This window comes from Zootoca vivipara, chromosome 9 (genome assembly GCF_963506605.1).
Source record: "Zootoca vivipara chromosome 9, rZooViv1.1, whole genome shotgun sequence".
Classification (NCBI taxonomy): Eukaryota; Metazoa; Chordata; class Lepidosauria; order Squamata; family Lacertidae; genus Zootoca; species Zootoca vivipara.
The window spans coordinates 41,440,924-41,464,722 of NC_083284.1; the positions used below are offsets into that span (position 1 = coordinate 41,440,924).

General features: G+C 42.1%; 1 protein-coding gene across 1 annotated transcript in view; it reads right to left on the minus strand.

Moving 5' to 3' along the window:
• PDGFC (platelet derived growth factor C) overlaps positions 1–22,186 on the minus strand; it is a 124,204-nt gene extending 102,018 nt beyond the window's left edge. Inside the window, exon 1 of the mRNA XM_035111586.2 lies at positions 20,710–22,186. Within this exon, the coding sequence (XP_034967477.1) occupies positions 20,710–20,827 (118 nt within the window). The 5' untranslated portion in view covers positions 20,828–22,186. The remainder of the gene's footprint in view (positions 1–20,709) is intronic.
• Between the last annotated feature and the right edge of the window lie 1,613 nt (positions 22,187–23,799).

Here is a 23,799-nt window from a genome sequence, read left to right on the forward strand (position 1 = left end):
TCCCAGCTCCTTTTCTTCAAAGGTCACGCTGCTCTACAAGTCTTGCTAACATTAAGGCATCAACGGTCTAATTCCATTTTAGTTAATGTTGAGCCTACCCCTTTTATATAGGCTCAGCTTATGCCAAAATATTCCATTTTACCCAAAAAATCTAAAACTATTCTCCCTGACACAAGTCTCACCACCTGCCTTGCTGATCCTGTACATGGAAAAAGCTCATGCTGCTGAGAATGCTTATGTATCTTAGATTTTGACATCCAGCAACTCAATGTTTCTTTAAGGACTTCACATGTGCATTTCTTGTTATTGCTGCCCAAATGCATATGATCGTCATTTCCTACCTACCGGTAACGTGACCTGCCCATCTGCCCAAAGGATTTGCAGTATCTGAAACCTTAATGGCAGGCAGGAACATCATCAGCATGAACACAGTCCCAATAGCACTTGCCACCGTCTAATTAGAAGTTATTTTTATGGCTTGAAGCATATTCTCTGTCACATTTTGGCATTTGGTGAATGAACTCTGAGCTTTGTACTCACTTCTCCCTTACCTCTTCCCTGGAAAAACCTTTGGTGTCCATGTTTAGTCCATGTTTATGTGGAGCAGCTTCGCTGACACAGTAGGACCTTCCTCTTCCTCCCCCATGTAGCCACCTGTGTGCCCCCAACATTTGGGAACAGATTTGAGCTTCTTTCTTCCAAGCAAAGTACAGGGGGTGCAGATGGGAGGAGATGAAGAGGAAGTCCCATTGAGAAATCAGAAAGCTTATGCAACATTGGCTTCAATCCAATATGTTTCATAAAGAATCTTGCTCTAAGAGAAGTAGAGGTATTACCAAATTACTAAGGTATTTCCCATCAATAAGTGTCTGGTACCTCAATCAATCAGTCCTTCACACAGCAAAGCATTTTTTAAAGCTTCAAATATTCAAACTATGTATATATTTAAAACATTCCAAATTCCACCCCTCCAGGGCCTTTGGAACTTATGCTCAAGTTACCTTCCATTGTATGTACATGCACACACCATGACCATCAGGCCAGTTTTAGAGATTGTTACAGGGAGAAGGTCGGCGGTTCGAATCCCCGTGACAGCGTGAGCTCCCATTGCTCAGTCCCTGCTCCTGCCAACCTAGCAGTTCAAAAGCATCCCCCCCCCAAAAAAAAAGTGCAAGTAGATAAAGAGGTACTGCTCCGGTGGGAAGGTAAACAGCGTTTCCGTGCGCTGCTCTGGTTCACCAGAAGCGGCTTAGTCATTCTGGCCACATGACCCGGAAGCTGTACGCCGGCTCCCTCGGCCAGTAAAGCGAGATGAGCGCCGCAAGCCCAGAGACATCCGTGACTGGACCTAATGGTCAGGGGTCCCTTTACCTTTACAGGGAGAATGCTGGCAAAGTACCATGATAAAGCAGTGACAGGATACATCATGTTTCCTCCAGCTAATGCTGCATTTGTCTCTCTATTGCCATATTTTGTGACTACAACTGAACCACAGAAAATACCCAGAGTCACTTCTTTGAACTTGTATAAACTAAGCATGGCTGTCTGTTTTATATCCTATTTTAATATCCCACATTGTTTTATTACTGTTGCAGAGGAAAAGCAGCCATTAGTAAATTAAAGGATTATCATATGTTCTCTCTAACGCTGCATATCTGTGAAGTCTTTCATTTTATACCAATTGTAGCTAGCCACCCACTAATCCTTTATCTTTTTGAAGCCTTTAAGATCCCTGCTGTCTTCTCACCTAGCTAGCTGCCTTTTCAAGCAGGCTCTGTGACTGATTTATTAACAGACATACAAATGCATTTTCTCGGCAGGATTAGTTATATAATTAGCTAGTTTTGCAATTGGCACGTACACAATATGCTATATTTTTACTTCACCCATTTCCCCTTCCATATAGGTTTCCAAAGCACACATATATTAAAATGCTTCAAGAAAATTTTATTTTGGTATCATATCATTTCCATGGATAATCTAACAGAAAAAAGAAAAGTCTTGACCTAAGAGCAAACTGTGCATCCACCAACTACAAAATTAATTTTAGAATTATTATTTTTAAAAAAATTGGAGGACAGACAAGAGCAGAATTCTGGATGGAGCAAAGCACTAATTGAATGGATTGGGAAATATCAGTTTATCCCTAGCTATAAGACCTGGAAACAGGTATTTCACAACTTTAACCAAGTGCTCTCTTTATAATACTATTACTCCTAGCTACTGCAAAAATACTGCTAGACTGTCAAATCTATGTAAACAAATGGAGGGGCATTTGTTTTACATCCTTTGATATAAAAGCAACTGAACGTATTCCTGCTACAACAGCAACTTAAGAATCCTGCTAGAAATGTAACGTGTTTAGTTGGCTTGGCTTGCAATTAGCCCTGGTCACGTTGCCTGCTTCATGTTGCCTGCTACCTTACTTCTTGACCCAAACCCACAAAATTATATTCTTTGAAATATATGCTGTGTTATTTTATTTTTTATCTATTCACAAATGCAAAGAGGCTGATCTAAATGCATGACAGACTCTACTTTTGAGAACTGCCTAAAGCTGTAGAACAAATGTGTTGGCATGCCTTCCTCTTCCTCTTCTACAATTAAGGAGAATTAAGGTTTTCCCGAAACATTCCTGGTAGCCTAATACATATACCGGTACGTATTTAACCATTTCAATTAATGACATGCAGTCTACCTTTTAAAATAACTTTGTACAAAATATAGGCCAATACAAGAAGAAAATAGATATAAATGGATTCATTGAGTCATTACATTATCTACAGGTTATTTGCAACTTATCCACATTCAGCTTTATGCACTTGGCAAAAACATAAATAAATAAAAAGGGAGCAGGCATTTTTTGGGGGGGGCACGACTTTGGCAATCCCACCCACCCTTGGAACCAATGTGTTTTGACTATACAGGATTTTTGCTTTAAGAGCTACCCCTGGAATGTATCTCCAGCCTAAGCTGACAGTTGCCTGTATATTCCATCTTCCCAATGAATGATTCTCAAGGAAGCTAAAACCATCTGCCGATAAACCAATTCTAATTAAACTATTCAAAATAATAATAATACAACCAACAGAAGATCAAAACTAGACAGCTAAACAAATCAGTAAAACAGCAATGATAAAAGAAAACACCTTTCTTGAAACACTACATTGTTGTCACTCATTAAAACACAAGCAGCATAATGGAAAGAGAATTTTCCATAGGGAAGATGTTGTGCAGCAATCAGAAAACAATGCTGAAATTACCAAGTACCAGCATGGGTTTCTCAAGAACATGTCATGCCAGACCAACCTTATCTTCTTATTTTTAAAGCTAGTAGCTGGGTAGAGCAGGGGACTGCTGCAGACGTAGTATATCTTGATTTGAGCCGAGATTTCATCCGTGTTCTCTGCTGCACTTCAGCAGCAGTACTGCAGATTTTAGGATAATGGTACTGCAGCTACCAGCTCACTTAGAGTCAGCTGACACAAGATGCCAAAAGGATTCCATTGTGGTTTGTTAAATCCGAAACTTTATGTACTGGTAGCTTAGCATGAGCAATTCAATACTATGGCAAAATGTCAGTCCCTGCATATAAGAACATATTAGCCACCCCCTGAGCTCAGAACAGAGACCATGCTGAGGGGAGATTATGGTGTCCGTCTGTCAGTCAGGGAGGTGATGGCTGGGTGTGTTGCTGCCTCTCCCTCATCAATTGTGGGCTGCAGACAGTATGGGCTTCAGCTTTGTTGTTCCTTGGGAAGGCGACAAAGGAACTGTCAAGCTCCTGATTAGCTACTGGGGGGTCCTATTTTTCTGCCTCCCGCATTATATGATGACATTTGTTAATCTGGTCTTTTGGATCTTAGGTAGCAGGACATGCAGTTAGGTGGTAAAAGGTTGATTGTAATGCCATGACAGGCACCCAAGAAATAGGTAGTTGGCGAAGGACTGTCACCAACCTGTACCACTGCTAGCAAGCTTGAGGAAAGTAGGAGGGCACTAACCCTTAGGAACCACCTAATCCCCTTCATTAAACACCAGGCAGCACAAGCAGGATGGGCCAGCAGTGCCTCCCCAGTTCACACTTGTGAAGAGGCAGTTCCCAATTTGGCTGGCTGAGCCAGGTAGGCTTCTTCAGAAATGTTGATGGCTGAAGTAAGAGGCCAGTTATCAGCCTCGAGACCTAGCAGCCCACGTTTTTATGCATGAATTGCAGTTATGGTGTTATTAAAGCTTTAAGCTCTTCACTCAATTTAAGTGCCTCGGGTTCTTATTCTGGGGTAGGGTGGGAGACAAACTGGGTTCTTGAACTTACTGTCTTGGCATACTGTTTGAAATATTGCCAGCTTCCCATTTCACCACCAGGCTGGCAGTTCTTACATAGCCATATATAGAGGTCAGCACAGAAGACTGTTTTCAGCAGCCTTCATATGTAGGCATTTGTGTGCAAATTAGCCCTAAAACCACTAATCAGACCTAATTCTTATCTTTATCATAAGTTAGTAATGCTCCTAATACAGCTATTTTTTAAATATTGCTTTACAGATACACACAACATAATAAACCAAAAGTTATACATGTGAAAAAGTACCCATGCAATTTGTAAAGGAGAAGAAATATAGTCAAGTTCTGTCTAGATCCTATTTTTAGAAATAGAAACAATGATTCAACTCAAATAAGCAGCAACAAAGAACCATAGCCTTATTTTTAGAATACGGTGGTTGTTAGAGCAAAGTCTATTCAAACAGGAAGAAAGATAACAGGAGAAATTTTAATACTGTACTGCTAGTCTTTTTTACATTTTATGTTACATTCATGAAAAAATACCAATTAAATTAAACAGCATACTTGATCTGGTTTCATTAGTAACCACCACAAATATAGAGGGGAACACTCCAATACTGGCCATAAAAGGTCAGTGTGCATGTTTCACAAGTGGAGAGAAAGGGAAAATGTGCAAATGTATAAATACATGCCATTCTTTTGTGCTCATATGCCCTCTTGAAAATGAGCCAGAAAAAGCAAGGGAAAGCAGACAAGGTCAAAAACAATAAATTTATAATGTATCCACACAGATTAGTATTTTATCAACTTGTGTTTTCATATCATGCCACTTTAATTCTAACAAAATCTAAGCATACTGTTTAAAACATGTTGATCAGAAATTCTAATACTTGAGTTGCAGTAAATTATTATGTGGGAGTACAGCTTTGCCCACAAGAGATATATCTGACCTTCACTGGCCATGTTTGTATGCAATGATAAACCATGGTTTAATGCTACATGCATCAGCAGGAAGAAACCTCTACGAGCCTCACTCTTCTTTGCTCTCTACCATGGTCTTCTCCTCCCACATACGCAATACAACTTCAGTGGAGTTTAGTTTCACTTTCTATAAAAATCGGCTTGTTATTATGCACAATCCAGAGGCCATGATTTGAAATAAACTCTGAATGGTTAAACAAGCCAGCTTCATGGTCTAAACAGAAGAAGGGAGAAGCATGTGACTCAGAGTGGCTCTATCCTGTTTATGCCCATAGCGCTAAACAATGGTTTAGCATGGATGTGCTAAGTAAACCACTGTACATTACAAGAGAATGATACAAGCCATAATCTAGAAAGAGGTGTGCAGATCTATTTTCGTAATGAATTCCTGATGTTTCCATAGAACCAAATTTGTTTGTTAAAGTCTTGTGCATTCAGAAAGCAATTTAAGAAATTTGTGTGAGAGCTTTTAAAAAGGAAAAGTGAAACTGATACAAAGATATTACATCCCCACAATTACTAGGAACAAAGAATGGAAATGGAGGAATGGAAATGATCTATTCTGGTTTGGTATTCCTCGAATTATTAGGAGCCAAGTCAAGACCAATAAAATATTTTGCCACCGTTTAGAATGGCTCAGTATCAAACTTCTCATATACCAGTTGCCCTGCCCTGCTGCTACCATCTTTCCCACTTTCAGACACGTACCAAGTTGGAGTGGGGGTGAGCAGGGAGAGAGAAAACATCAGCTTAGGCTAAATCCAGGGGATGACATCAACTCTGGTATAATAATAATAATAATAATAATTTATTATTTATACCCCGCCCATCTGGCCGGGTTCCCCCAGCCACTCTGGGCGGCTTCCAACAAAACAGAAATTCTAAAACACAGAAATCCATCAAACATTAAAATACAGAGATCCATCAAACATTAAAAGCTTCCCTAAACAGGGCTGCCTTGAGATGCCTTCTAAAGGTCTGGTAGTTGTTGTTCTCTTTGACCTCTAGTGGGAGGGCATTCCACAGGGTGGGAGCCACTACCGAGAAGGCCCTCTGCCTGGTTCCCTGTAACTTGGCTTCTCGTAGTGAGGGAACCGCCAGAAGGCCCCCGGAGCTGGACCTCAGTGTCCAGGTAAATGTTGAAAGACCAAAAAAATAACCCCAACCTCTGGTAAATGTCGGGTTTTTTCCCTCCTGACTCAGTGACTAGGAGACATCAGCGTGTGCCACAGTTAAGCAGAGCACTGTTTTCTAAGCAGTTTCTCACTCTGCAATTAAGTTTTTTGAGCATGCTCAAAGCCTGCATTGCAAACTCTGGGAAATGCAGTTTCTATTCTTCATGACTCATTTACTAATAAAAACTACAATTTCTAGAATTCCTGTTGACATTAAAGCACGCTAAGAAAAAAGTCCTCACTGTAAACTTTAAGACACAGCCCTTGGCTTCTGCAGTTCCCCTTGCTACTCCTTCTCCAGTTGCGAGCTTGAAAAGTATGGGAAAGTAAAGGGAGGTAGGGAAAAGAAGGAAGGAAAATGGCAGACAAGAAGGTGAGCAATGGAAGAGGAGCTACCTAGGCTAAATTCAAGTTTCGAATGTGTTCATTAAAGCCAGCACATTTTCCTAAAGCATTTTCCAGAAATGCTCAGAGAAAACTACCAAACTCCTTCAACAATTCCTCATAAGGTTTTGTTTCCAGACTGTTCATAATCTCCTTTGCACATGCTCCAGCTTGTCAATATCATTCTTTAAATTGTGGTTCCTTGAACTGAACACTGTGGTACTGATCAAGGCAGAATAGAGTGATACTACGGTATGACTTCTCTTTATTTGGACACTATTGTTGATGCAACCTAGAACTGCATTAGCTTCTCCCTTTTTTTACTACTGCAAGTCTGTGAAGGAGTCAGTGGGCTCTCAAGCCCTGAAGAGGTAGGACCCAGGTCATTAGGAAGGCAAAAGTTGAACACAAGGCTTATGAAAGTTGAATAGAAGCTGCCATTCCTCTGCTTATCTTGAGGTAAGAAGGGGAACTGTATCAAGGTCATAAGGCAGCTCCCCCTTGTCTGTTGATAATGCCTCCTAAGAAACATAAATCTGCCCCATTAGCATCCTGTCTTGATTCCTCTGAACCCTTGAAAACATATCAAAAAACGTTGAAGCCAACTTCTTTCATGGCAAACCAGAATCAACAAAATTGCCTATTCCTATTGAGGACATAGCAGGACTAAAAATCACATTCCATCTCCTAATGGGCTGGCTATGATATCATCAATTAAATGAAGTTTATAAGATAGACAGGAAAAAGGGTTTTGCAACAGAAGAATCAAAAATAGACAAAGAATTAATACAAAATAAGAAAAGAGTAATATCCATAATGTACAGGCTTCTTTTAGAGTGGGATGTGAAAGATAAAGAGGTGAAAAAAGTAATGATTAAGTGGGCGAAAGATTTGGTAAAAATATCCAATTATCGGCATGAGAAAGATTATGGAATAAAGAATGGAAATTTACGGCCTGTTATACATTAAAGGAAAATTTAGTGAAAATAGTTCTATAGGTGGTATATAACTCCCAGCAAACTGGCCAATATGTATAAAACGAAATCTAACATTTGCTGGAGGTGTAAACAGGCAGAAGGGACACTGTTTTGTATGTGGTGAGGCTACAAAAATTTAAAAGTTTCTGGGATATTGTTTATGAGAAACTGAAAAAAATGTTCAAGCAAACCTTCATAAAGAAACCAGAAGCCTTCCTCTTGGGCATCTTAGACTCAGATATCCCAAATGAAAATGGAAAGGAGAATTAGTACCAACAAAAGAGGAATGGCGGGATACATTATTTGAATATCTTGAACTGGCAAAATGACAGAGACAATTAGGAGACAGCCCAAACCTGGACATGTTTCAATTAAGTTTTCACAAATTACAAGAGAGATTATAAGTATAGCATTAAAAAATTAAAAGAAATGGGGAAATGGTCAAAGAAGCAATATAACAAAAACATAAGATAGACCCACTTTGAGGAAGACGGAAGTCTATTGAGAAAGATAAGTAAATGGGAATTAAGAATATGGTGGTGTAAGTTTTCTTGTAAGAACTTATGGAATTATGGAACTTATGGAATTATGTATATTTTTCTTTATGCTATCACTTTATTATTTTTGTTAATTTTGTGTGTGTGTTTGTTAAGTAAGAAAACTAATAAAAAGCATACTAAAAATCACATTACACCAATAAAGCTAATGTGTTGTTTTTTAAATCCATCCTACCACACCATTTGCAAATAGCCCAATTCACTGCATCCTGGAACCAGATGGCCTGAGCATACCTGACCATGGGCCAAAAGGACATGATAAAAAGTCAATGTACCAGAAATGAGATTTCTCATTTAATTGTTGGTTACTACTGTCCTAGAGACTAAATGTTTGGTTCCTCCTTCCCCTGCTTCCTGATAATTACTCTCTAGATGTGGTTGGGTGTTACAAGACAAAAAAATTTAAACCAAAAAAAAAAAAAACACAAAACCATATTGCATAACATTATTTCCGAGCATTTGAGATTTTGCTTCGCTTTCTCAGAAAGTGTAACTCTGTATGTCAGCTTTCTGATATTACTAAGCCATCAGTCATAAATGGCTTATTTTCCTACTTAGTGCAGGCACAATAAATTCCTCACTTCGCTTGTTGTCAAGGCCTTGTTTTCCCCTCTTGACTGACACTGTTACAACATACCAACCTAGAAACTAAACACTGAATTCAAATACATTTCTCATTATACTCTGTTTATCCTTGAATACTTTTAATGCATGTTGTGGCCAGATAAAGTAGGAGACTTAGGATGCTACAAATGACAATGTTCATTTTCAGACACAATTCTGCTTAACTTTACAGAACTCTCCACTCCCCACCAAACTTGCTCTTTAAGCTTCACAGGAAAGCCTTTACTCTATTTTCAGTTTACTTTTCCATCAACTAACATCCTTATTTACCCCGATGATGTCAAGGGGATATGTTTTCAGACACTTTTAATGACTCTTTGAGTTAGCGTTCATTAAGCAAACAAATTGCTTCAGTTTAACTAGTTCACCAGTTTAGCAGATACTTATGCATCCTACTTTTTTCGGGTCAATAATTTCAGGAGAATAAAGTTCCCACAGAAGGAGAATCATTCTGGTACAAAGTCAAGGAAGGGTATTAAAATAGTCTTCCTGACAGTGATGGCAAACCTGTGGAAAACTGCAGCTGGAACTGGAGCCCAGAACATCTGGAGGGCTCCAGGTGTACCTTCCCTGCTTTATAATCTGGCACATGAATAGATAGCAGTGCAGCCAAATTGCCATAGTATTAAAAGAAGACTGTTCACAAATGGCAACAGCATTAAAGTAAAACAAGGGAAGAACACTGAGAGAAAGCATTTAACTCTAGGTCAATCGACTGCTATTATCAAATATTCAATAGCTTATTGACACAATTTTTCTACTAACCACTGCAAGTCTGAGTGCTTGAGTGCCCTGTGACCCACAGTCCCCTAGTGGATAATAAACACACGGACATGAGTATTAGGTTTATGGGTTCAAATAGGACATAAATTTATTGGTTTCAGATCTGAGTGGTTTGGTTTAGGCATTGGGTGAAGCCAGGCTATATCTCGACTCTCGTCTGTCTGCAGGGAGGGCAAACCACCAATAGGGAGTAGCCCTATGACTTACATCAAATAGGGGCACTGTGAGGGGTTCCCATTGAGGTTGTGGCATGGCCCTAGCCCATGTTTGGGCATCAGACAGAATCCACACCCCCGGATCCCTTTAACAGGATACCCTTTATGAGGAAGGGCAGGTGGAGGCTACAACCTCCCCTCCATTCAAACAAATACTTACCCAATGCCTAACCTCACAAAATTGTGTGACGATTGTTACAAGGTAAGTGAAAACCAAATGGCTGGTGCCAATTTGCCAAGTGGAATTAATTCCTACCTGGCCCCAACAATGTGGCAGCTGACATTTGTACATAGCAAAGTCGTGTCATAGCAAAACGTACAAAAGAGGGTGAGTGCGTTTAGGAGATACAGTGAAGGGCAAGAGAGGAGGGGGCCCCACCATGGCCAGGCCCCTACTGTCACTGATTAGTCATGGTCCTGCCCAGCGCTGATGACGCAGCCAGGATGGCACAAGGGGGGCATCAATCTCTCTCACCCCATCACTGCAGGGGCCCAGGGGCCCGGCTGCAATGCCGCTCACTGGAAAAGTTGAACAGACTTCTAGAACATGACTGTGGATGTACTATATTTGGTCTTCCAGTTCTAAGAAATGTCTTCTAATCAAAGGTGATTCTCATTCCAAATAGAATCCCATGAACTGAATGGCTACTGTCTACTGAATCATAATCAACATCTCAAAACCAAGGCTTCAGTTTAGTTTCCCCCTCCCCTTTCTTCCTGGAATTCATAATCCTTCCATAATTTATCTCTTTAGAGCTGTTAAAGAAAACCTCAAGAAAATGACTAATATGTTTGCCACAATAGTTAAGTTTTAGCACAATGGGAAATGAAATATTACCACAATTTCATAATAATGCAGTTTGTCACTCTTCATCTAAATAAAATGACTAAAAGAAAATTATTTCATGCCTCATTTTACAGGTGAAATATAATCAAGATGGCTGTAAAATAACCCAGACTCTTGAGTTTGGATTTCAAATCCATCACTTAAATGTCTAGTAAATGACCCAATTTGTTTACACAACCCTGCAACTTTTTATAGTTTTTCCATAAAGAAGTTATTGCATCCATTCCTTTTATTTTGTTTTAGAGTGTTTGAATGAGGTCCATAACCACAAGCAAGTTGAACAAGCTCCTTTCTGATGGAAGTGGCCTCATATAAATTCACCACCACTGGTGAAATGTTTGGAACAATGCTTGCACATGGTTTTTGGTATTTTGTAGATGAAAACGCCATATAGAAACACACAAAAAACATTTCCTGTGCTTTGTCATTCAGAGAACACATCATATCTACTGAGGGCTACTTTCTGTTGAAATCCTATGTCTGGAATTCAAATGCCCATGTTAGGTGGGAAGGGGGATTCAGCTCTCCATTTAATGGCAGTCTCCGTTAAAGCCACCCAAAGGTCAGAGAACCCTCCAGAGCAGCATTTCATTAGACTTGTTAGGCTGCCAGGAAGGGAAAATCAGTACACTCCTTCCCGGCTCATATCCCAGACTTCACTGGATTGAAGCCATTGAGAATGCAATCCATACTAATTTAGGAAACAATACACTCACATTATAAACATCTCTCTTTTGACTTCAATGAAATTACATCAGTGTATCAGATCACCCAAGAGCTGTCTCCTTAGGTGTGCCAAGAAACTGGTAGAATGCATTGTTTCTTAAGAGAGAATTAAGAAAAGCAATTTCTATGAATGACTTGATTCTAAACATGATCTTACTGAATATGACTGTAGCAAAACTCTTTTAGTACGTCTGAATAATTGTATCTAACCAAAGTACACACTTAAAACTATTGATGACCAAGAAACAAAGGATGCATTTCAAATGTGGCAGCACCATCCCTTCTTATATTTGCATTTGCCACACTTTAATCCCAAGAAACTATGTGGTCCTCCATGTCCGCTGTCCATAAACAGAGCTGCCAGAGAGATTTAACCACAAAGGATCATTTGGGGAAGCGTTGTACAAATATATCCAGAGACTACACATTGCACACTCATGAATGTGCTTTGCAATAAGAGGAATTATTGGGCTAATGTTAATTATGGCTGTAGTGCAACATATAGTCTGGCTCTTCATTGTCCACAAATGATGATATTGAACGCATTTGCAATGATGAAAGATTAGCATTTTTATTGCCCTTGTTTATTAATGGTGTCTCAATGTGGTGATTATGATCAATCTACAACAAAAACTTCCCCTAGAATAATCATGACAATGGTTTTACCTGTTCTGGGAAGTAAACACAATGGAAAATGAAGGTTTATTTTGCTTGTGAAATGTCAACACTAATTCCAAAGGTGTGGAGACACATGAAGCAGAGCCGGTTACTTTGCTGGTAAATGCTTTGTCAGGATCTATACCTCCAGGTATAGGGCGATATTTAAATTCAATAAATAATAATAATATATACACTTAATATCTGGAGCAAGCAAATAATCCCAATTAAAAGCAAAGCTGGGGGAATGAAAGACGGAGCAAGATGCTTTGCAACCATTATGATATAATCAGATTATAAGACTGGGATTCACTCTACCCTTTCCCAGAGTTCCTCTCTCTATTTCTCCACTCTAAAAATGCCACCCTATTCCTCTCTGGAAAATTGAGTAATAACAACCCCAAGGTATCAATTTACTTCCTCCTTGTGAGAAATGTATTTTGTGGTGTGGCTACAAAGGCAGGTTATTCCTGAATACAGTGGTACCTCAGGTTACAAACGCTTCAGGTTACAGACTCTGCTAACCCAGAAATAGTACCTCGGGTTAAGAACTTTGCTTCAGGATGAGAACAGAAATTGTGCTGCGGTGGCGCAGCAGCAGCAGGAGGCCCCATTAGCTAAAGTGGTGTCTCAGGTTAAGAACATGTTCAGGTTAAGAACGGACCTCCAGAACGAATTAAGTTCTTAACCAGAGGTACCACTGTAATATCATACCCTTCAGTAACTGTAGAATTACAACTTCCACCACCACCAGAAATATGTCAGGGATATGAGTTGTAGTCCAACAACATCTGGAGAGTGCCACACTAGTTACTGGGCCTAGAGGCTCCCTGCCCCTTTTCTTGCAAGACCAGTGACTCACTATAGTAATAATACTGACCGGACTTCCAAATTAATAAAGAATTTAACATTTGCCTTATATAACAATAAACTGCATTGCTAAGCATTTTCTATAGATTTAGCCAAGTAAAAACATGCCCTCCTGTAAAATATTTTATAGATGGTGCAACAAAATGTGTTGAGCTGATCAGAAAAGCAAGAATGGAGAGAACTATAGGGCTGCATACAAACTGTACCTTTGAAGCACATTCAAGGCAGATTTCCCTTCCTGAGCACTGTGGTTTGTTAGGGGTTGCGCTCTAAAAGTGTGGTGTGTATGAAGCCTAAGTTTTCTACTATTTATTCTTCTTTTGACATGACATATTCCAATCTCTTTATGAACATAGAATGAAGAGCATGCCACCCACTATGAATCACTGACGTTGTTGGCAAGATGTGGATTTACAGTGCTTATAGTGCTCTTAGTTAGCATTCAACTTTCAACAACTACATTCCTTACATTTTTATTCCATTACGTTTCTTTGAATGGATATGATAAACAAAGAATGCATTGCTCTTTCCCTGCTTTGAAGTTTTTGATGATATACTAGAGTCAGTCACCATTCACCAACTAACCTCGATGTAGGTATAAAAGTTATCATTAAACAGAGAGATACACTTTCATTCTTACTCTCCAAGTTCGCTCGCTCTTTTAAACAACATTTCTACTCTATCCAGAAGGAACAGCTAGCTAGTCATTGCTGATATACGTACTTTAATGTATTTATTAGGGATCAGCTGAAATGGCATCCACTCTCAATTTTATCAACCAACTTGTGAGTTACAAAAAAAGTAATACACTTTTTGAATTTATTTTTTGGGGTAAGGAGAAAGCACTGAAAACAGGGCTAAAGTGTTTGCTACACTTTGGGCTGTGTATGCACCATACATTAAAAACACATTGAAAGCATGTTTCCCTACCCCCACTACCCAAGAATCTGGGGAACTGTAGCTTAAAGGTGCTGGAAACTGTAGTTCTCATAGAGGTAAAATACAATTTCAGGAGCTTTAGGGGTGGGGAATAATGATAATGATAATTTATTATTTATACCCTCCCCCAATCTGGATGGGTTTCCCAGCGGCTTCCAGAAGGATATTAAAATACAATAATTTATTAAACATTACAAGCTTCCCTAAACAGGGCTGCCTTCAGATGTTTTCTAAAAGTCTGGTAGTTGTTTTTTTCTTTGACATCTGGTAAGAGGGAGTTCCACAGGGCAGGTGCCACTACCGAGAAGGCCCTCTGCCTGGTTCCCTGTAACTTGGCTTCTCAAGTGCTATAAATGCTTTCCAAGTGCTATAAATGTATGTTGTGTGACCTTGTTCTCGTGCCAATAGTTATCCCTGCTGCTGGTTGACACCATTTTCTCTTGATGCAACAGAACAAAGTAACGACTTTGGGCTACAAATGGTGGTGTTTGCAGTCATTATCAGTGTTGCAACAATGTTTCCTGCTTTCGCTGGCATTTGAGAGAGAAAAAGCAGAAAAAAAACAGCATAGCACACAATGTTAGAATCATGCCAGGATCACAAACAGGCAACAAAAGGCAGTGAAAATGTGAGCAATGAGGATTTTCAAGAAAAAGAAAAACTTGTGCCCAAGAACTTTTGGTTCAGTTCTAGGAAACAAAGTGTTCCACCAAACACTTTCCATGTAAGGGTTATTAACAATTGTTAATTTAGTTTTAAATTTCTTCTAGAAAAAAAGGAATGCATAAAAGCTTGACTGGATGATACAAAATACCTGTGTACTTTCCTACTGGGCAGAAATTGTTAGGTATTTTTTTCATAATGCAGTGAAAAGAAAATGGCTACGTTCAAACAGTGAAAATATCAAATAAATAAACTGTTTTAATTCAGTCTGTCTTCTTAACACATTTATCCGTGCATTCATTCTAACCTAGAGAGAGTCCCTTAGTGACCAAGGACATGTTCCATTCCAAGGTAGCCACTTGTAAGCCATATTGGTTTCTATGGAAAATAGTTGGAAGTGTTAATATTCTGTTTAGTGATCTTCTATTGGAATCAATGGAACTTACAATTGCTCAATTTAGTTTGAATTATAGCCTTCCACTTGAATCTCTCATGATGGATATGATTTAAACAGTAGCAGCAGAAACACCACAATGACCTGCTCAGGCAGACTACTCTTTTAAGATATTTATGGAATAAATTACTTCAGATATTTTAAATTTGTATTTCAAAATTATGAAGTCCCCTATCAATATTCTGATATTTTAAGCAGAAACTGAATGATCAAAATGTTTGAGCTGAAAGCAATAAAAGTTCTGATGTGTAAAATTTCACATAAACATTTTCTTCTTGTTTGTGGCTCCCAATTAGTGCATCATTTGTTGCAAAAGATAAAGTTACCACAATAAAGCTATACTGTATTTCTTTTATAAGGAAACCCAGCTTTACTGACCTCAAAACACCTATCAGTTTGAATTCCTGGGAGGCAATGGAAAATGCATGCTTCTCATAACACAACTAATTATATGGAGGGAGAAGGGGGAGAACACCAGACTTGGAAGTTGCTATGAAAAATATTTTTCTTTATGTGTAATGCAGGGCTTTAAAAGTAATATTACAGTAATGATTTAGATACTTGAAGCAAGGACCTTATTCCTCAAAGGTACTCAAGTGCCTTCTACAGGTAGAAAGTTTAGGGGGGGGAAACAATTTGCAAATCTGGAGCAAAACTTACTGCTGCCATTTCACTGGTTAAAAGTCAGAAGGACTTGTAGCAGTTGACATGATGTAATGGCTAGTCTAAAGAACCATATAAAATATTGCTATGTAATAGACAGTGGCCACCATTTAGGAGGCAGGACCACAGCTCAGTGGTAGAGCATATGCATTGCATTCAGAAGCCCCCAAGGTCAATTTCTGGCATCTCCAGTTACAAGAATCTGATAGCAGGTGATGTGAAAGACTTAAAACCATAAACCATAAAGATTTAATGCCAGTCCACATACTAGGCTGGACAGGCAAATATCTGACCAGATACAATGCAACATCCTATGTTCCCTTTGTTGTTGTTGTTCAGTCATTTAGTCGTGTCCGACTCTTCGTGACCCCATGAACCAGAGCACGCCAGGCACTCCACCACCTCCCGCTGTTCCTTAGAGAACAAATGTATAGAATTAGGATCAGACTGTGACACTGCAATCCTATGTGCACTTCCTTGGAAATGAATCCCATTGAATTCAGTAGAACATACTTTGAAGTAAAACATGCTATCAAGCTAGCAGACACCCCCCCAAAAAAAAAACCACCCCGTTGATAGTACTGTTTATTATGACGGTATATGTAATAATGCCACGAGAATCGCTACATTACAATGGCAACTTCAAGTAGTTTTACTTGCTTCAGGTATCTTAATCTAACAGGCACAAAGCGTCTTAAGCCACAGGAGAGCGCAAAAACCACTCTAATTATGGGAAGTTAAAATAGTCCAACCAGAATTAATGGGGTCCCCTAATAAATAATGTGATAAGAATGTTAAGTGGAGGTTTAGGAAAAAATTTACATTAGAATCCAAGCTGCACTACCAAAGTAGAGACTATAAATCAAAGTAGCCTGCAGTTCAGATATATAAACAGACTTAAGACAGTATAATTACAAAAAGGGGTGTTTTTTGTGGTTCATTTATTTACTTAAGGTTCACTTAAGACCCAGTGATGCCACTAGTATACCTCATTCCATGCCAAGTGGAACTTGAGTACTGAAGTAAAAAAAAATAGAAATACAACTATCAAAACTCTATGAAGTGTACTACAGAAAGTGCTACTGTTCTAGTAATTTCTCAACTCTATTATTATGCTTACACGTTTACATATGAACCAACCCAGACTCGTCATCTGAGGCCTTTCTTCGTGTGCCGCGTCCACGAGAGCAGCAACATGAGATTGGGCCTTTTCTGTGGTGGCTCCATGCTTGTGGAATGCTCTCCCCAGAGAGGTTCGCCTGGCACCTTTGTTACATATCTTTATGTAGGTGCCAGGCAAAAACTGCCCTCTTCTTCTAGGCCAGGCATCCCCAAACTGCGGCCCTCCAGATGTTTTGGCATACAACTCCCATGATCCCTAGCTAACAGGACCAGTGGTCAGGGATGATGGGAATTGTAGTCCAAAACATCTGGAGGGCCGGAGTTTGGGGGTGCCTACTCTAGGCCTTTGGTTAATTAAACAATACCCCTCTTTTAAAGGGGGGTATTGCTTTTGTTTGTTACTATGTTATGCATTTTTGTGTTTTAATATTGTAAAGCACCCTGTAATCCTCAGATAAATGTCCTGTGTGAGTTTCTGGAGGCAGTTGGAGGATGGATGGTGGCTAATGGATTGAGGTTGAATCCTGACAAGACAGAAATACTATTTCTTTTTGGGGGGTGGGGGCAGGTGGGGGTGGGTACTCCCTGGTCCTGAATGGAGAAACTGTGCTCTTGAAGGACCAGGTGTGCAGCCTGGGAGTCATTTTGTACTCACAGCTGTCCATAGAGGCACAGGTCAATTCTGTGTCCAGGGCAGCTGTCTACCAGCTCAAACTGATATGCTGGCTGAGACCCTACCTGCCTGCAGACTGTCTCACAGAGTGGTGAATGCTCTGGTTATCTCCTGCTTAGACTCCTGCAATGCACTCTACATGGGGCTACCTTTGAGGTTGATTTGGAAACTACAACTAATCAGAATGTGGCAACTAGACTGGTGACTGGGAGCAGCCACTGGGATCATATAACACTGGTCCTAAAGGATCTTCACTGGCTCCTGGTATGTTACTGAGCACAATTCAAAGTTTTGGCTAGTTGGGCTGGGGAGACTCTTGAGACAGCAAATGCTGAGACCACATAACACCAGTCCTGAAAGACCTACATTGGCTCCCAGTACGTTTCTGAGCACAATTCAAAGTGTTGGTGCTGACCTTTAAAGCACTAAACGGCCTTGACCCAGTATACTTGAAGGAGCATTTCCACACCCATCACTCAGCCCAGACTCTGAGGTCCTGCTCTGAGGGTCTTCTGGCAGTTTAGTCACAGGCAGCGGATTTTCTCGGTAGTGGCACCCTCCCTGTGGAACAGCCTCCCATCAGATGTCAAGGTGATAAAGAACTACACAACTTTTGGAAGACATCTGAAGACAGCCCTGGAATGGGAAGTTTTTAATGTCTGACATTTTACTATGTTTTTATATGTGCTGTAAGAAGCCCAGACGGGTGGGGTATAAATTATAAAAGTGTTGTTGTTGTTGTTGTTGTTAAACTCAAGCATATGATCATACAAATATATCTTTAAGGGACCTTATTGAAATTGCCTCCTTCAGCAGAAAAGACAAGATGTGGAGGTATTCATCACCAAACTCCTAGGGCAGGCACGTCCAACAGGTAGATCGTGATCTACCAGTAGATCACTGGATGTTTGTGATAGATCACTGGTAGATCACTGGCTCCCCCCAAAGCAGCTCAACAACTTTAGCTCCCCTAAAAAAAAGCTCAACATTTTTGCCCTGCACCCCCCAAAAATGTGGCTTTCCTCCTCCCCAAAAAGTCAACAACTTTGACCTGAACCCCCCAGAAAACAGGGCCTTCCTTCATAGAAAAAGTTCAACAACTTTGCTGAACCCCCCCAAAAGGGGGTAGAACACTGCCAGTTTTTAACTGTGAGTGGGTCGCAGTCTCTTGGGAGTTGGCCACCCCTGTCCTAGGGGAAATACAGTTCACATATCTAACCAGTAAATAGGGGGCCCTGTTTTGTCTTAACTAAGGATGAAAGCGTAATTTTAATCTCTTCAACCCACATCCCATGTGATTACAGAGGCAGTGCAATTCACAAGCAACATCAGCCACCATGTTCATTCTCCCACAAAACTAAACCTGTTCAGGAGGAAATGTTCCCACTGGGATGGTTAGAAGAACCACAGTATAATATAGGTTTTCTGTTCATTGGTTATCACAGAATCCTGTGAAACCCTGAAACCTCCATCACACAGAGGAACTGGAGGGCAATGAAGGTGAAGAAATCTCTACTGTCATGAAAGGTAGATGCTTTCCTTAGCTTCAAATACAAAGGTTGGCGTGATCAGTTTCCTGTGGATGTAGAGTTAGGCTTCTGACTCTTTTGATCATATTCCCATGGCCCTCTGCAGTCACTCTGATCCCTGGGCTGCACTTTGATCAGTAGCTCTAGCCCTATGCAGGTGCCAGATGTCATCACATTAGAAACCAACAGCAATAAGATTCCCTCTTGCTGAATTTAATAGCACAAGGCACATTCTACAAATTCATATAACGGGGGGGGGGGGGTATTTGGTTCTCTGTTAACTGTAACAAAAAATCCCTCACACAATATATATGGAGGAAGGCCAACACAAGGGATTTTCACTGGTCTGCACTGACATCTTCAAGGCTGATATGTCATTCAATACTACATTCACTTTTTTCCTACCGTACTGCAAGTCTAAGATCCCCCCCCCCCCGGCTTGTTACTGATGTCTGTTTGGCTACTTTGCATCCTGATGAAATCACATCTTTCTAGCTAGCAAGGAAACTACTAAAACATTTTCCCCTTACATTAGCACACACCACTGGAAAACAGGGTGTTTAATAGCCTAAATTTAGGCAGCCTACATTTGTGGTGTGGTTTCATATGGCATATAACATTTCTGTTTGCAGAGTATTCCTTTAAATGGCTTTGTAATAGAAGATCAAGGGGGAAAGGCCTTCAGAAATCTGAATAATGTAAATCATATGGAGTTCGGAGGCTAAGCAAATTACACACACTGAAGCTGCCCTCTATGAAAGGAGCCTTTCTACAGGTCTGCTAAACCGCAGCCCAAAGGAACTTGCATTTGAGAGTTTTCTAAACATTTCAGGTACACTTGAAAGCTTTAAAAAGTTACTCTCATTTCCTATACAGCAGATTAGCTCGTTTCCAGCACGTGCAAAGTAAGAGGTTGTTCTCCAGGAGCCCACACTGTACAGAGGCATATTGGGTGTGTGTGTGCAAAAAAGGTAATTAGAACAGGCACCCCAACCAATTCACAGAGAGCACTTTCAAAGAGGGAGGGAAGGGGGGGACGGAGAAAGAGTTAATAAGTTCCCTATCTTCTAGAGCGCTTAATTGGTGCCCTTTTTACCTATCCTGCTCTAGTTAATGAGGTTGACAAGTTTCCTGGAGTGACAAACACGCCGTGAAGTCAGACCTGCCAAGTCTCATTCATTTTGGCTTCAGTCTTTCCAGGCTCACTCTGGCATAGGGCGATGTTTTCCCTCCCAGTGTGCGAGTTTCAAAGGAGATCTTTACAGCCTCGCTGGAAACAGTAGGGAGGGCTTCTTGTTTCCAGCGTGAAAACACAGGCGCCCTTTAAAAAGTTGTCACCCAGCCGCTCCACGACAGCCCAGCCCCTGAGGCTTTTTCCCCCCCAGAAGCAGCAAGAAGAAGGGAATGCAAACAAAAAAAAAACACCCCAAAAACCTCCCTGTCCCGGCGACTCCTCCTTCTCCCCCAGCGTGTGTTGCTCACTGCAACTACAAACACTTTTATTATGCCTTCTTTCTAGACACAACAAAAACACGCACGAGAGAGAGAGAAGAGAGATATCTCGGGTCATGTGGGGGTCGCCTTACCGTTTTGCTCCTTGGCGCTGGAGAACTGGAACTTGCTGCTGAGGTTGGACTCGCCTTGGGCTCCCTGTCTTGGGCTGACCAGGGCAGATGTCAGCAAGAAGAACCCGAAGAGGAGCATTTGGCAGGCTGGGGGGGTTGAAGCTCTTCGCAGGCACACAACGCAAGCCAGGCACTTGCCGAGAGATCAAGTCCTCCCCGAGGCGTCCTTTTCACCACCTCCACCAGCCCGCGAAGCCTGCAGCGCTGGCGAGAAAGGAGCAGCAGCAGCAGCAGCAGCACTGAGCCTGCTCGAGCAGCCGAGAAGAGCGGGGTAGTTTCCACATAATCCCATCCAAAACTTTTCTCTCCCTCGGCAGCCTTTCCCCCCCAGCGTCTCCAGGGTTCAACCCCCACCCTTCTTCTTCTTCTTTCTTTCTTTTTCTAAGATTCACAAATCAGCTTCCCAAGGAGGACGCAACAATCCTGGAAAAGAGTTGCTGGGGGAAGAAGAAGAAGAAGAAAAGGGGGCGCCAGAATGCACTGCTGGATCGGAGGAGCACCTGTCAGCTTCAGGAACAAGAAACTACCCAACAAACCGAGGGAAAGGGGTGGGGAAAAAGAGCTCCCTTTGGGAGGAAAGGAAGCCGGGAGGGGGACACCACACACACACACACCACCTTCTCGGCTTCTCTTGCTCTCTCCCTACGACTAAGCAGCCACGACGCTGCCAGGCGAGCCAGCTTCTTTCACCCCCTGGCTGGGAGTCCCGGGTTTGTTTCTCTCCTCGCCTTCACGTGTTTCTGCCATTCCCCCTCATCGCTCCTGAGGAGAAGGAGGGAGGGGGCGGAGGCTCGGAATGGGTGGGAAAGGAAAATAAAAGTGAGCAGCAGCAAGCCACGACCCAGGCAGGCTGGGAAGGGGGGAGGGAGGGAGGAGAGGAGGAGGATAAGCAAGGAAGCGAGCGAGCAAACTCACTCCAGGCTCCCGCTCGCCTTTCCCAAGGAGCAGCACCTGGTTTCAGTTTTGCGCCCCAGAAGTTTTGCTTGGAAGGAGTTGAAAAAAACCAACGTAACGCGAGAGTCCCCTGAAAAGCAACCTTTTTCTCCTTCTTTCTTTCTTTTAACCTCAGAGCTACTTTCTATCACACACGCGCGCACACACACACACGAACGCGCGCGCGGCGTCTTGGTCTGCTCCACCCCGAATTCTTGCGCGCCCTCCCTTCTCGCGCCAACTCTCCTCCTCACAGAGCCTTCTATGGTCTTATCACAGGCCAGTTCTGGAGTCTCCTTCGAACTACCCAAAGATCCTCCTTTCCTCCCCTCCACTCGGAGTCGGCGGCCCCAACCTGCCCCGCTGTCGCCTCCGCCTCCTCCTCCTTTTCCAGGTCTGGCGGGAAAAGGTGGTTGTGGTAAGAAGGAATCCTCCCCCCTCTCCAGCTCCCGCCGCCACTGCAGGAAGGGCTGCCGCCGCAACAGCAGCAGGAGGAGGAGCGCGCAGGAAGCCCAGGCAGGAGCGGCCAGTCAGTCAGGCGTGCCCGGCTGCGGCGCAGGGTGACGTTCGCTCTTGTTCAGGCGGCGGCGGCACCAGCAACCGAAAAGTCGTGCAAAGTTCAAGCGAGCTACTGGACTCCCGTGCGCGCTCCCTCTTTCTCGACGGCTGCCAACTGGCCGCGTAAGAACAGGTGCTGTAAAAGAGGAAAGAGCAACGGATGATAAGGCTATTGCCAGCGCGTTGTTGGGCCGAGGGTTCCGCCGCTGACTGCTGCTTCTGCGGTTTCTGAAGCTGCACAGGACCGCTGTGTCTCTGTGCGTAGGCAGAGTGCATTTTCTCCCGCCGCGATCCCACCCTTTTTAGAAATCAACTATTAGAATGGCCACTCGGTTTATCTTCCTTATCCAAACAGGAGGGATGTTTAGAAGCAAAGAAAAAAGGAGGGGGGGGCATGGTAGAAACCCACTCCCTACGCCAAGTTCAGATCAGTGGGCTGTCGTGCACTTAACAAAGGTGACTTGGTAAACTATGGTTTGGTGTGAGCTTCTCACCAACACACACTGTCCTCACCCCTCTCTGCTCCTCCCCAGCTCTTTTCACATACTAGGATTGGTGGGTGGATGTGAACCCTGCTCTCCTTTGGGCCCTGAAGTTCCCTGGGTGACCTTGGGCCGGTTACTATCTGTCAGACTAATCTATCTCACAGGGTTGTTGTGAGGTTAAAGTGGGGAAGGGGGAAACCAGGTAAACCACCTTAACCTCCTTGGTGAAAAGGTAGGATGTAAAACAAATAATTAAGCTTTGGCAATTCTAGTCCTGGTTTGCTCAATCCAGAGTTCCCTGTTAATGTCTGAAGTGAGAAACTGGGTTTGCTATGGATTTGCTAAAAAGTATTTAAGCCAGTGTTATTTTTCTAGAAAAAGAGATGCCGGAACTCACCATGAACACCTCCCTCATTCAATGGTGCTCACCTAAGACGTCCCATAACCCACTTGAGAGCCGGAACTGAGTTCCTGTGAGTTCTCCCTGGGGAAGCCCTGATTTAAGCCAAGATCAAATCTTAGACTATCTAGTACTGTGCAGCTTGGCCCTTTGTATGAAATCTCACCCCACTACATCACTGCCCCTTAGGATTGCCATACCACATTTGCTGAGGTGACAATAGAAGCCACAGATGGTGGAGTTGCTCTTTTCAGGGACACTGGCAAGTGCAGTTCTTGGATTGGATTACTCAGCAAGACCAGTGAAAAATTGTAGACTAGTAAGGCTAGTTAGAGGAAGAGGAAGAAGCTTCTCCAAGGCCTGATAGAAAACTTCCAGGGGCCTGCTATGCTTTGCCCATTTCTGTTCCAGGGTCTAATGGAGCCCCCTACCTGCCACCAGGTAACTTTGGGTGAGAAAGGAGAAGTAAAGGATTGAGTGCCGGGCAGGTACATTTGAGTTCCCTCTGAATCAAGTGTCTGAAGCTCCACTGGTATGAGCCCAGTCCTACTAATTACTCTCTAAACCAGCCTCTACCAACCTGGTGACCTCCAGATGTTTTGGACTGGAACTATCATCGCAAGCTGATGAGAGTTGTTATTCCAAATCATCTAGATGACACCAGGTTGGTGAGGT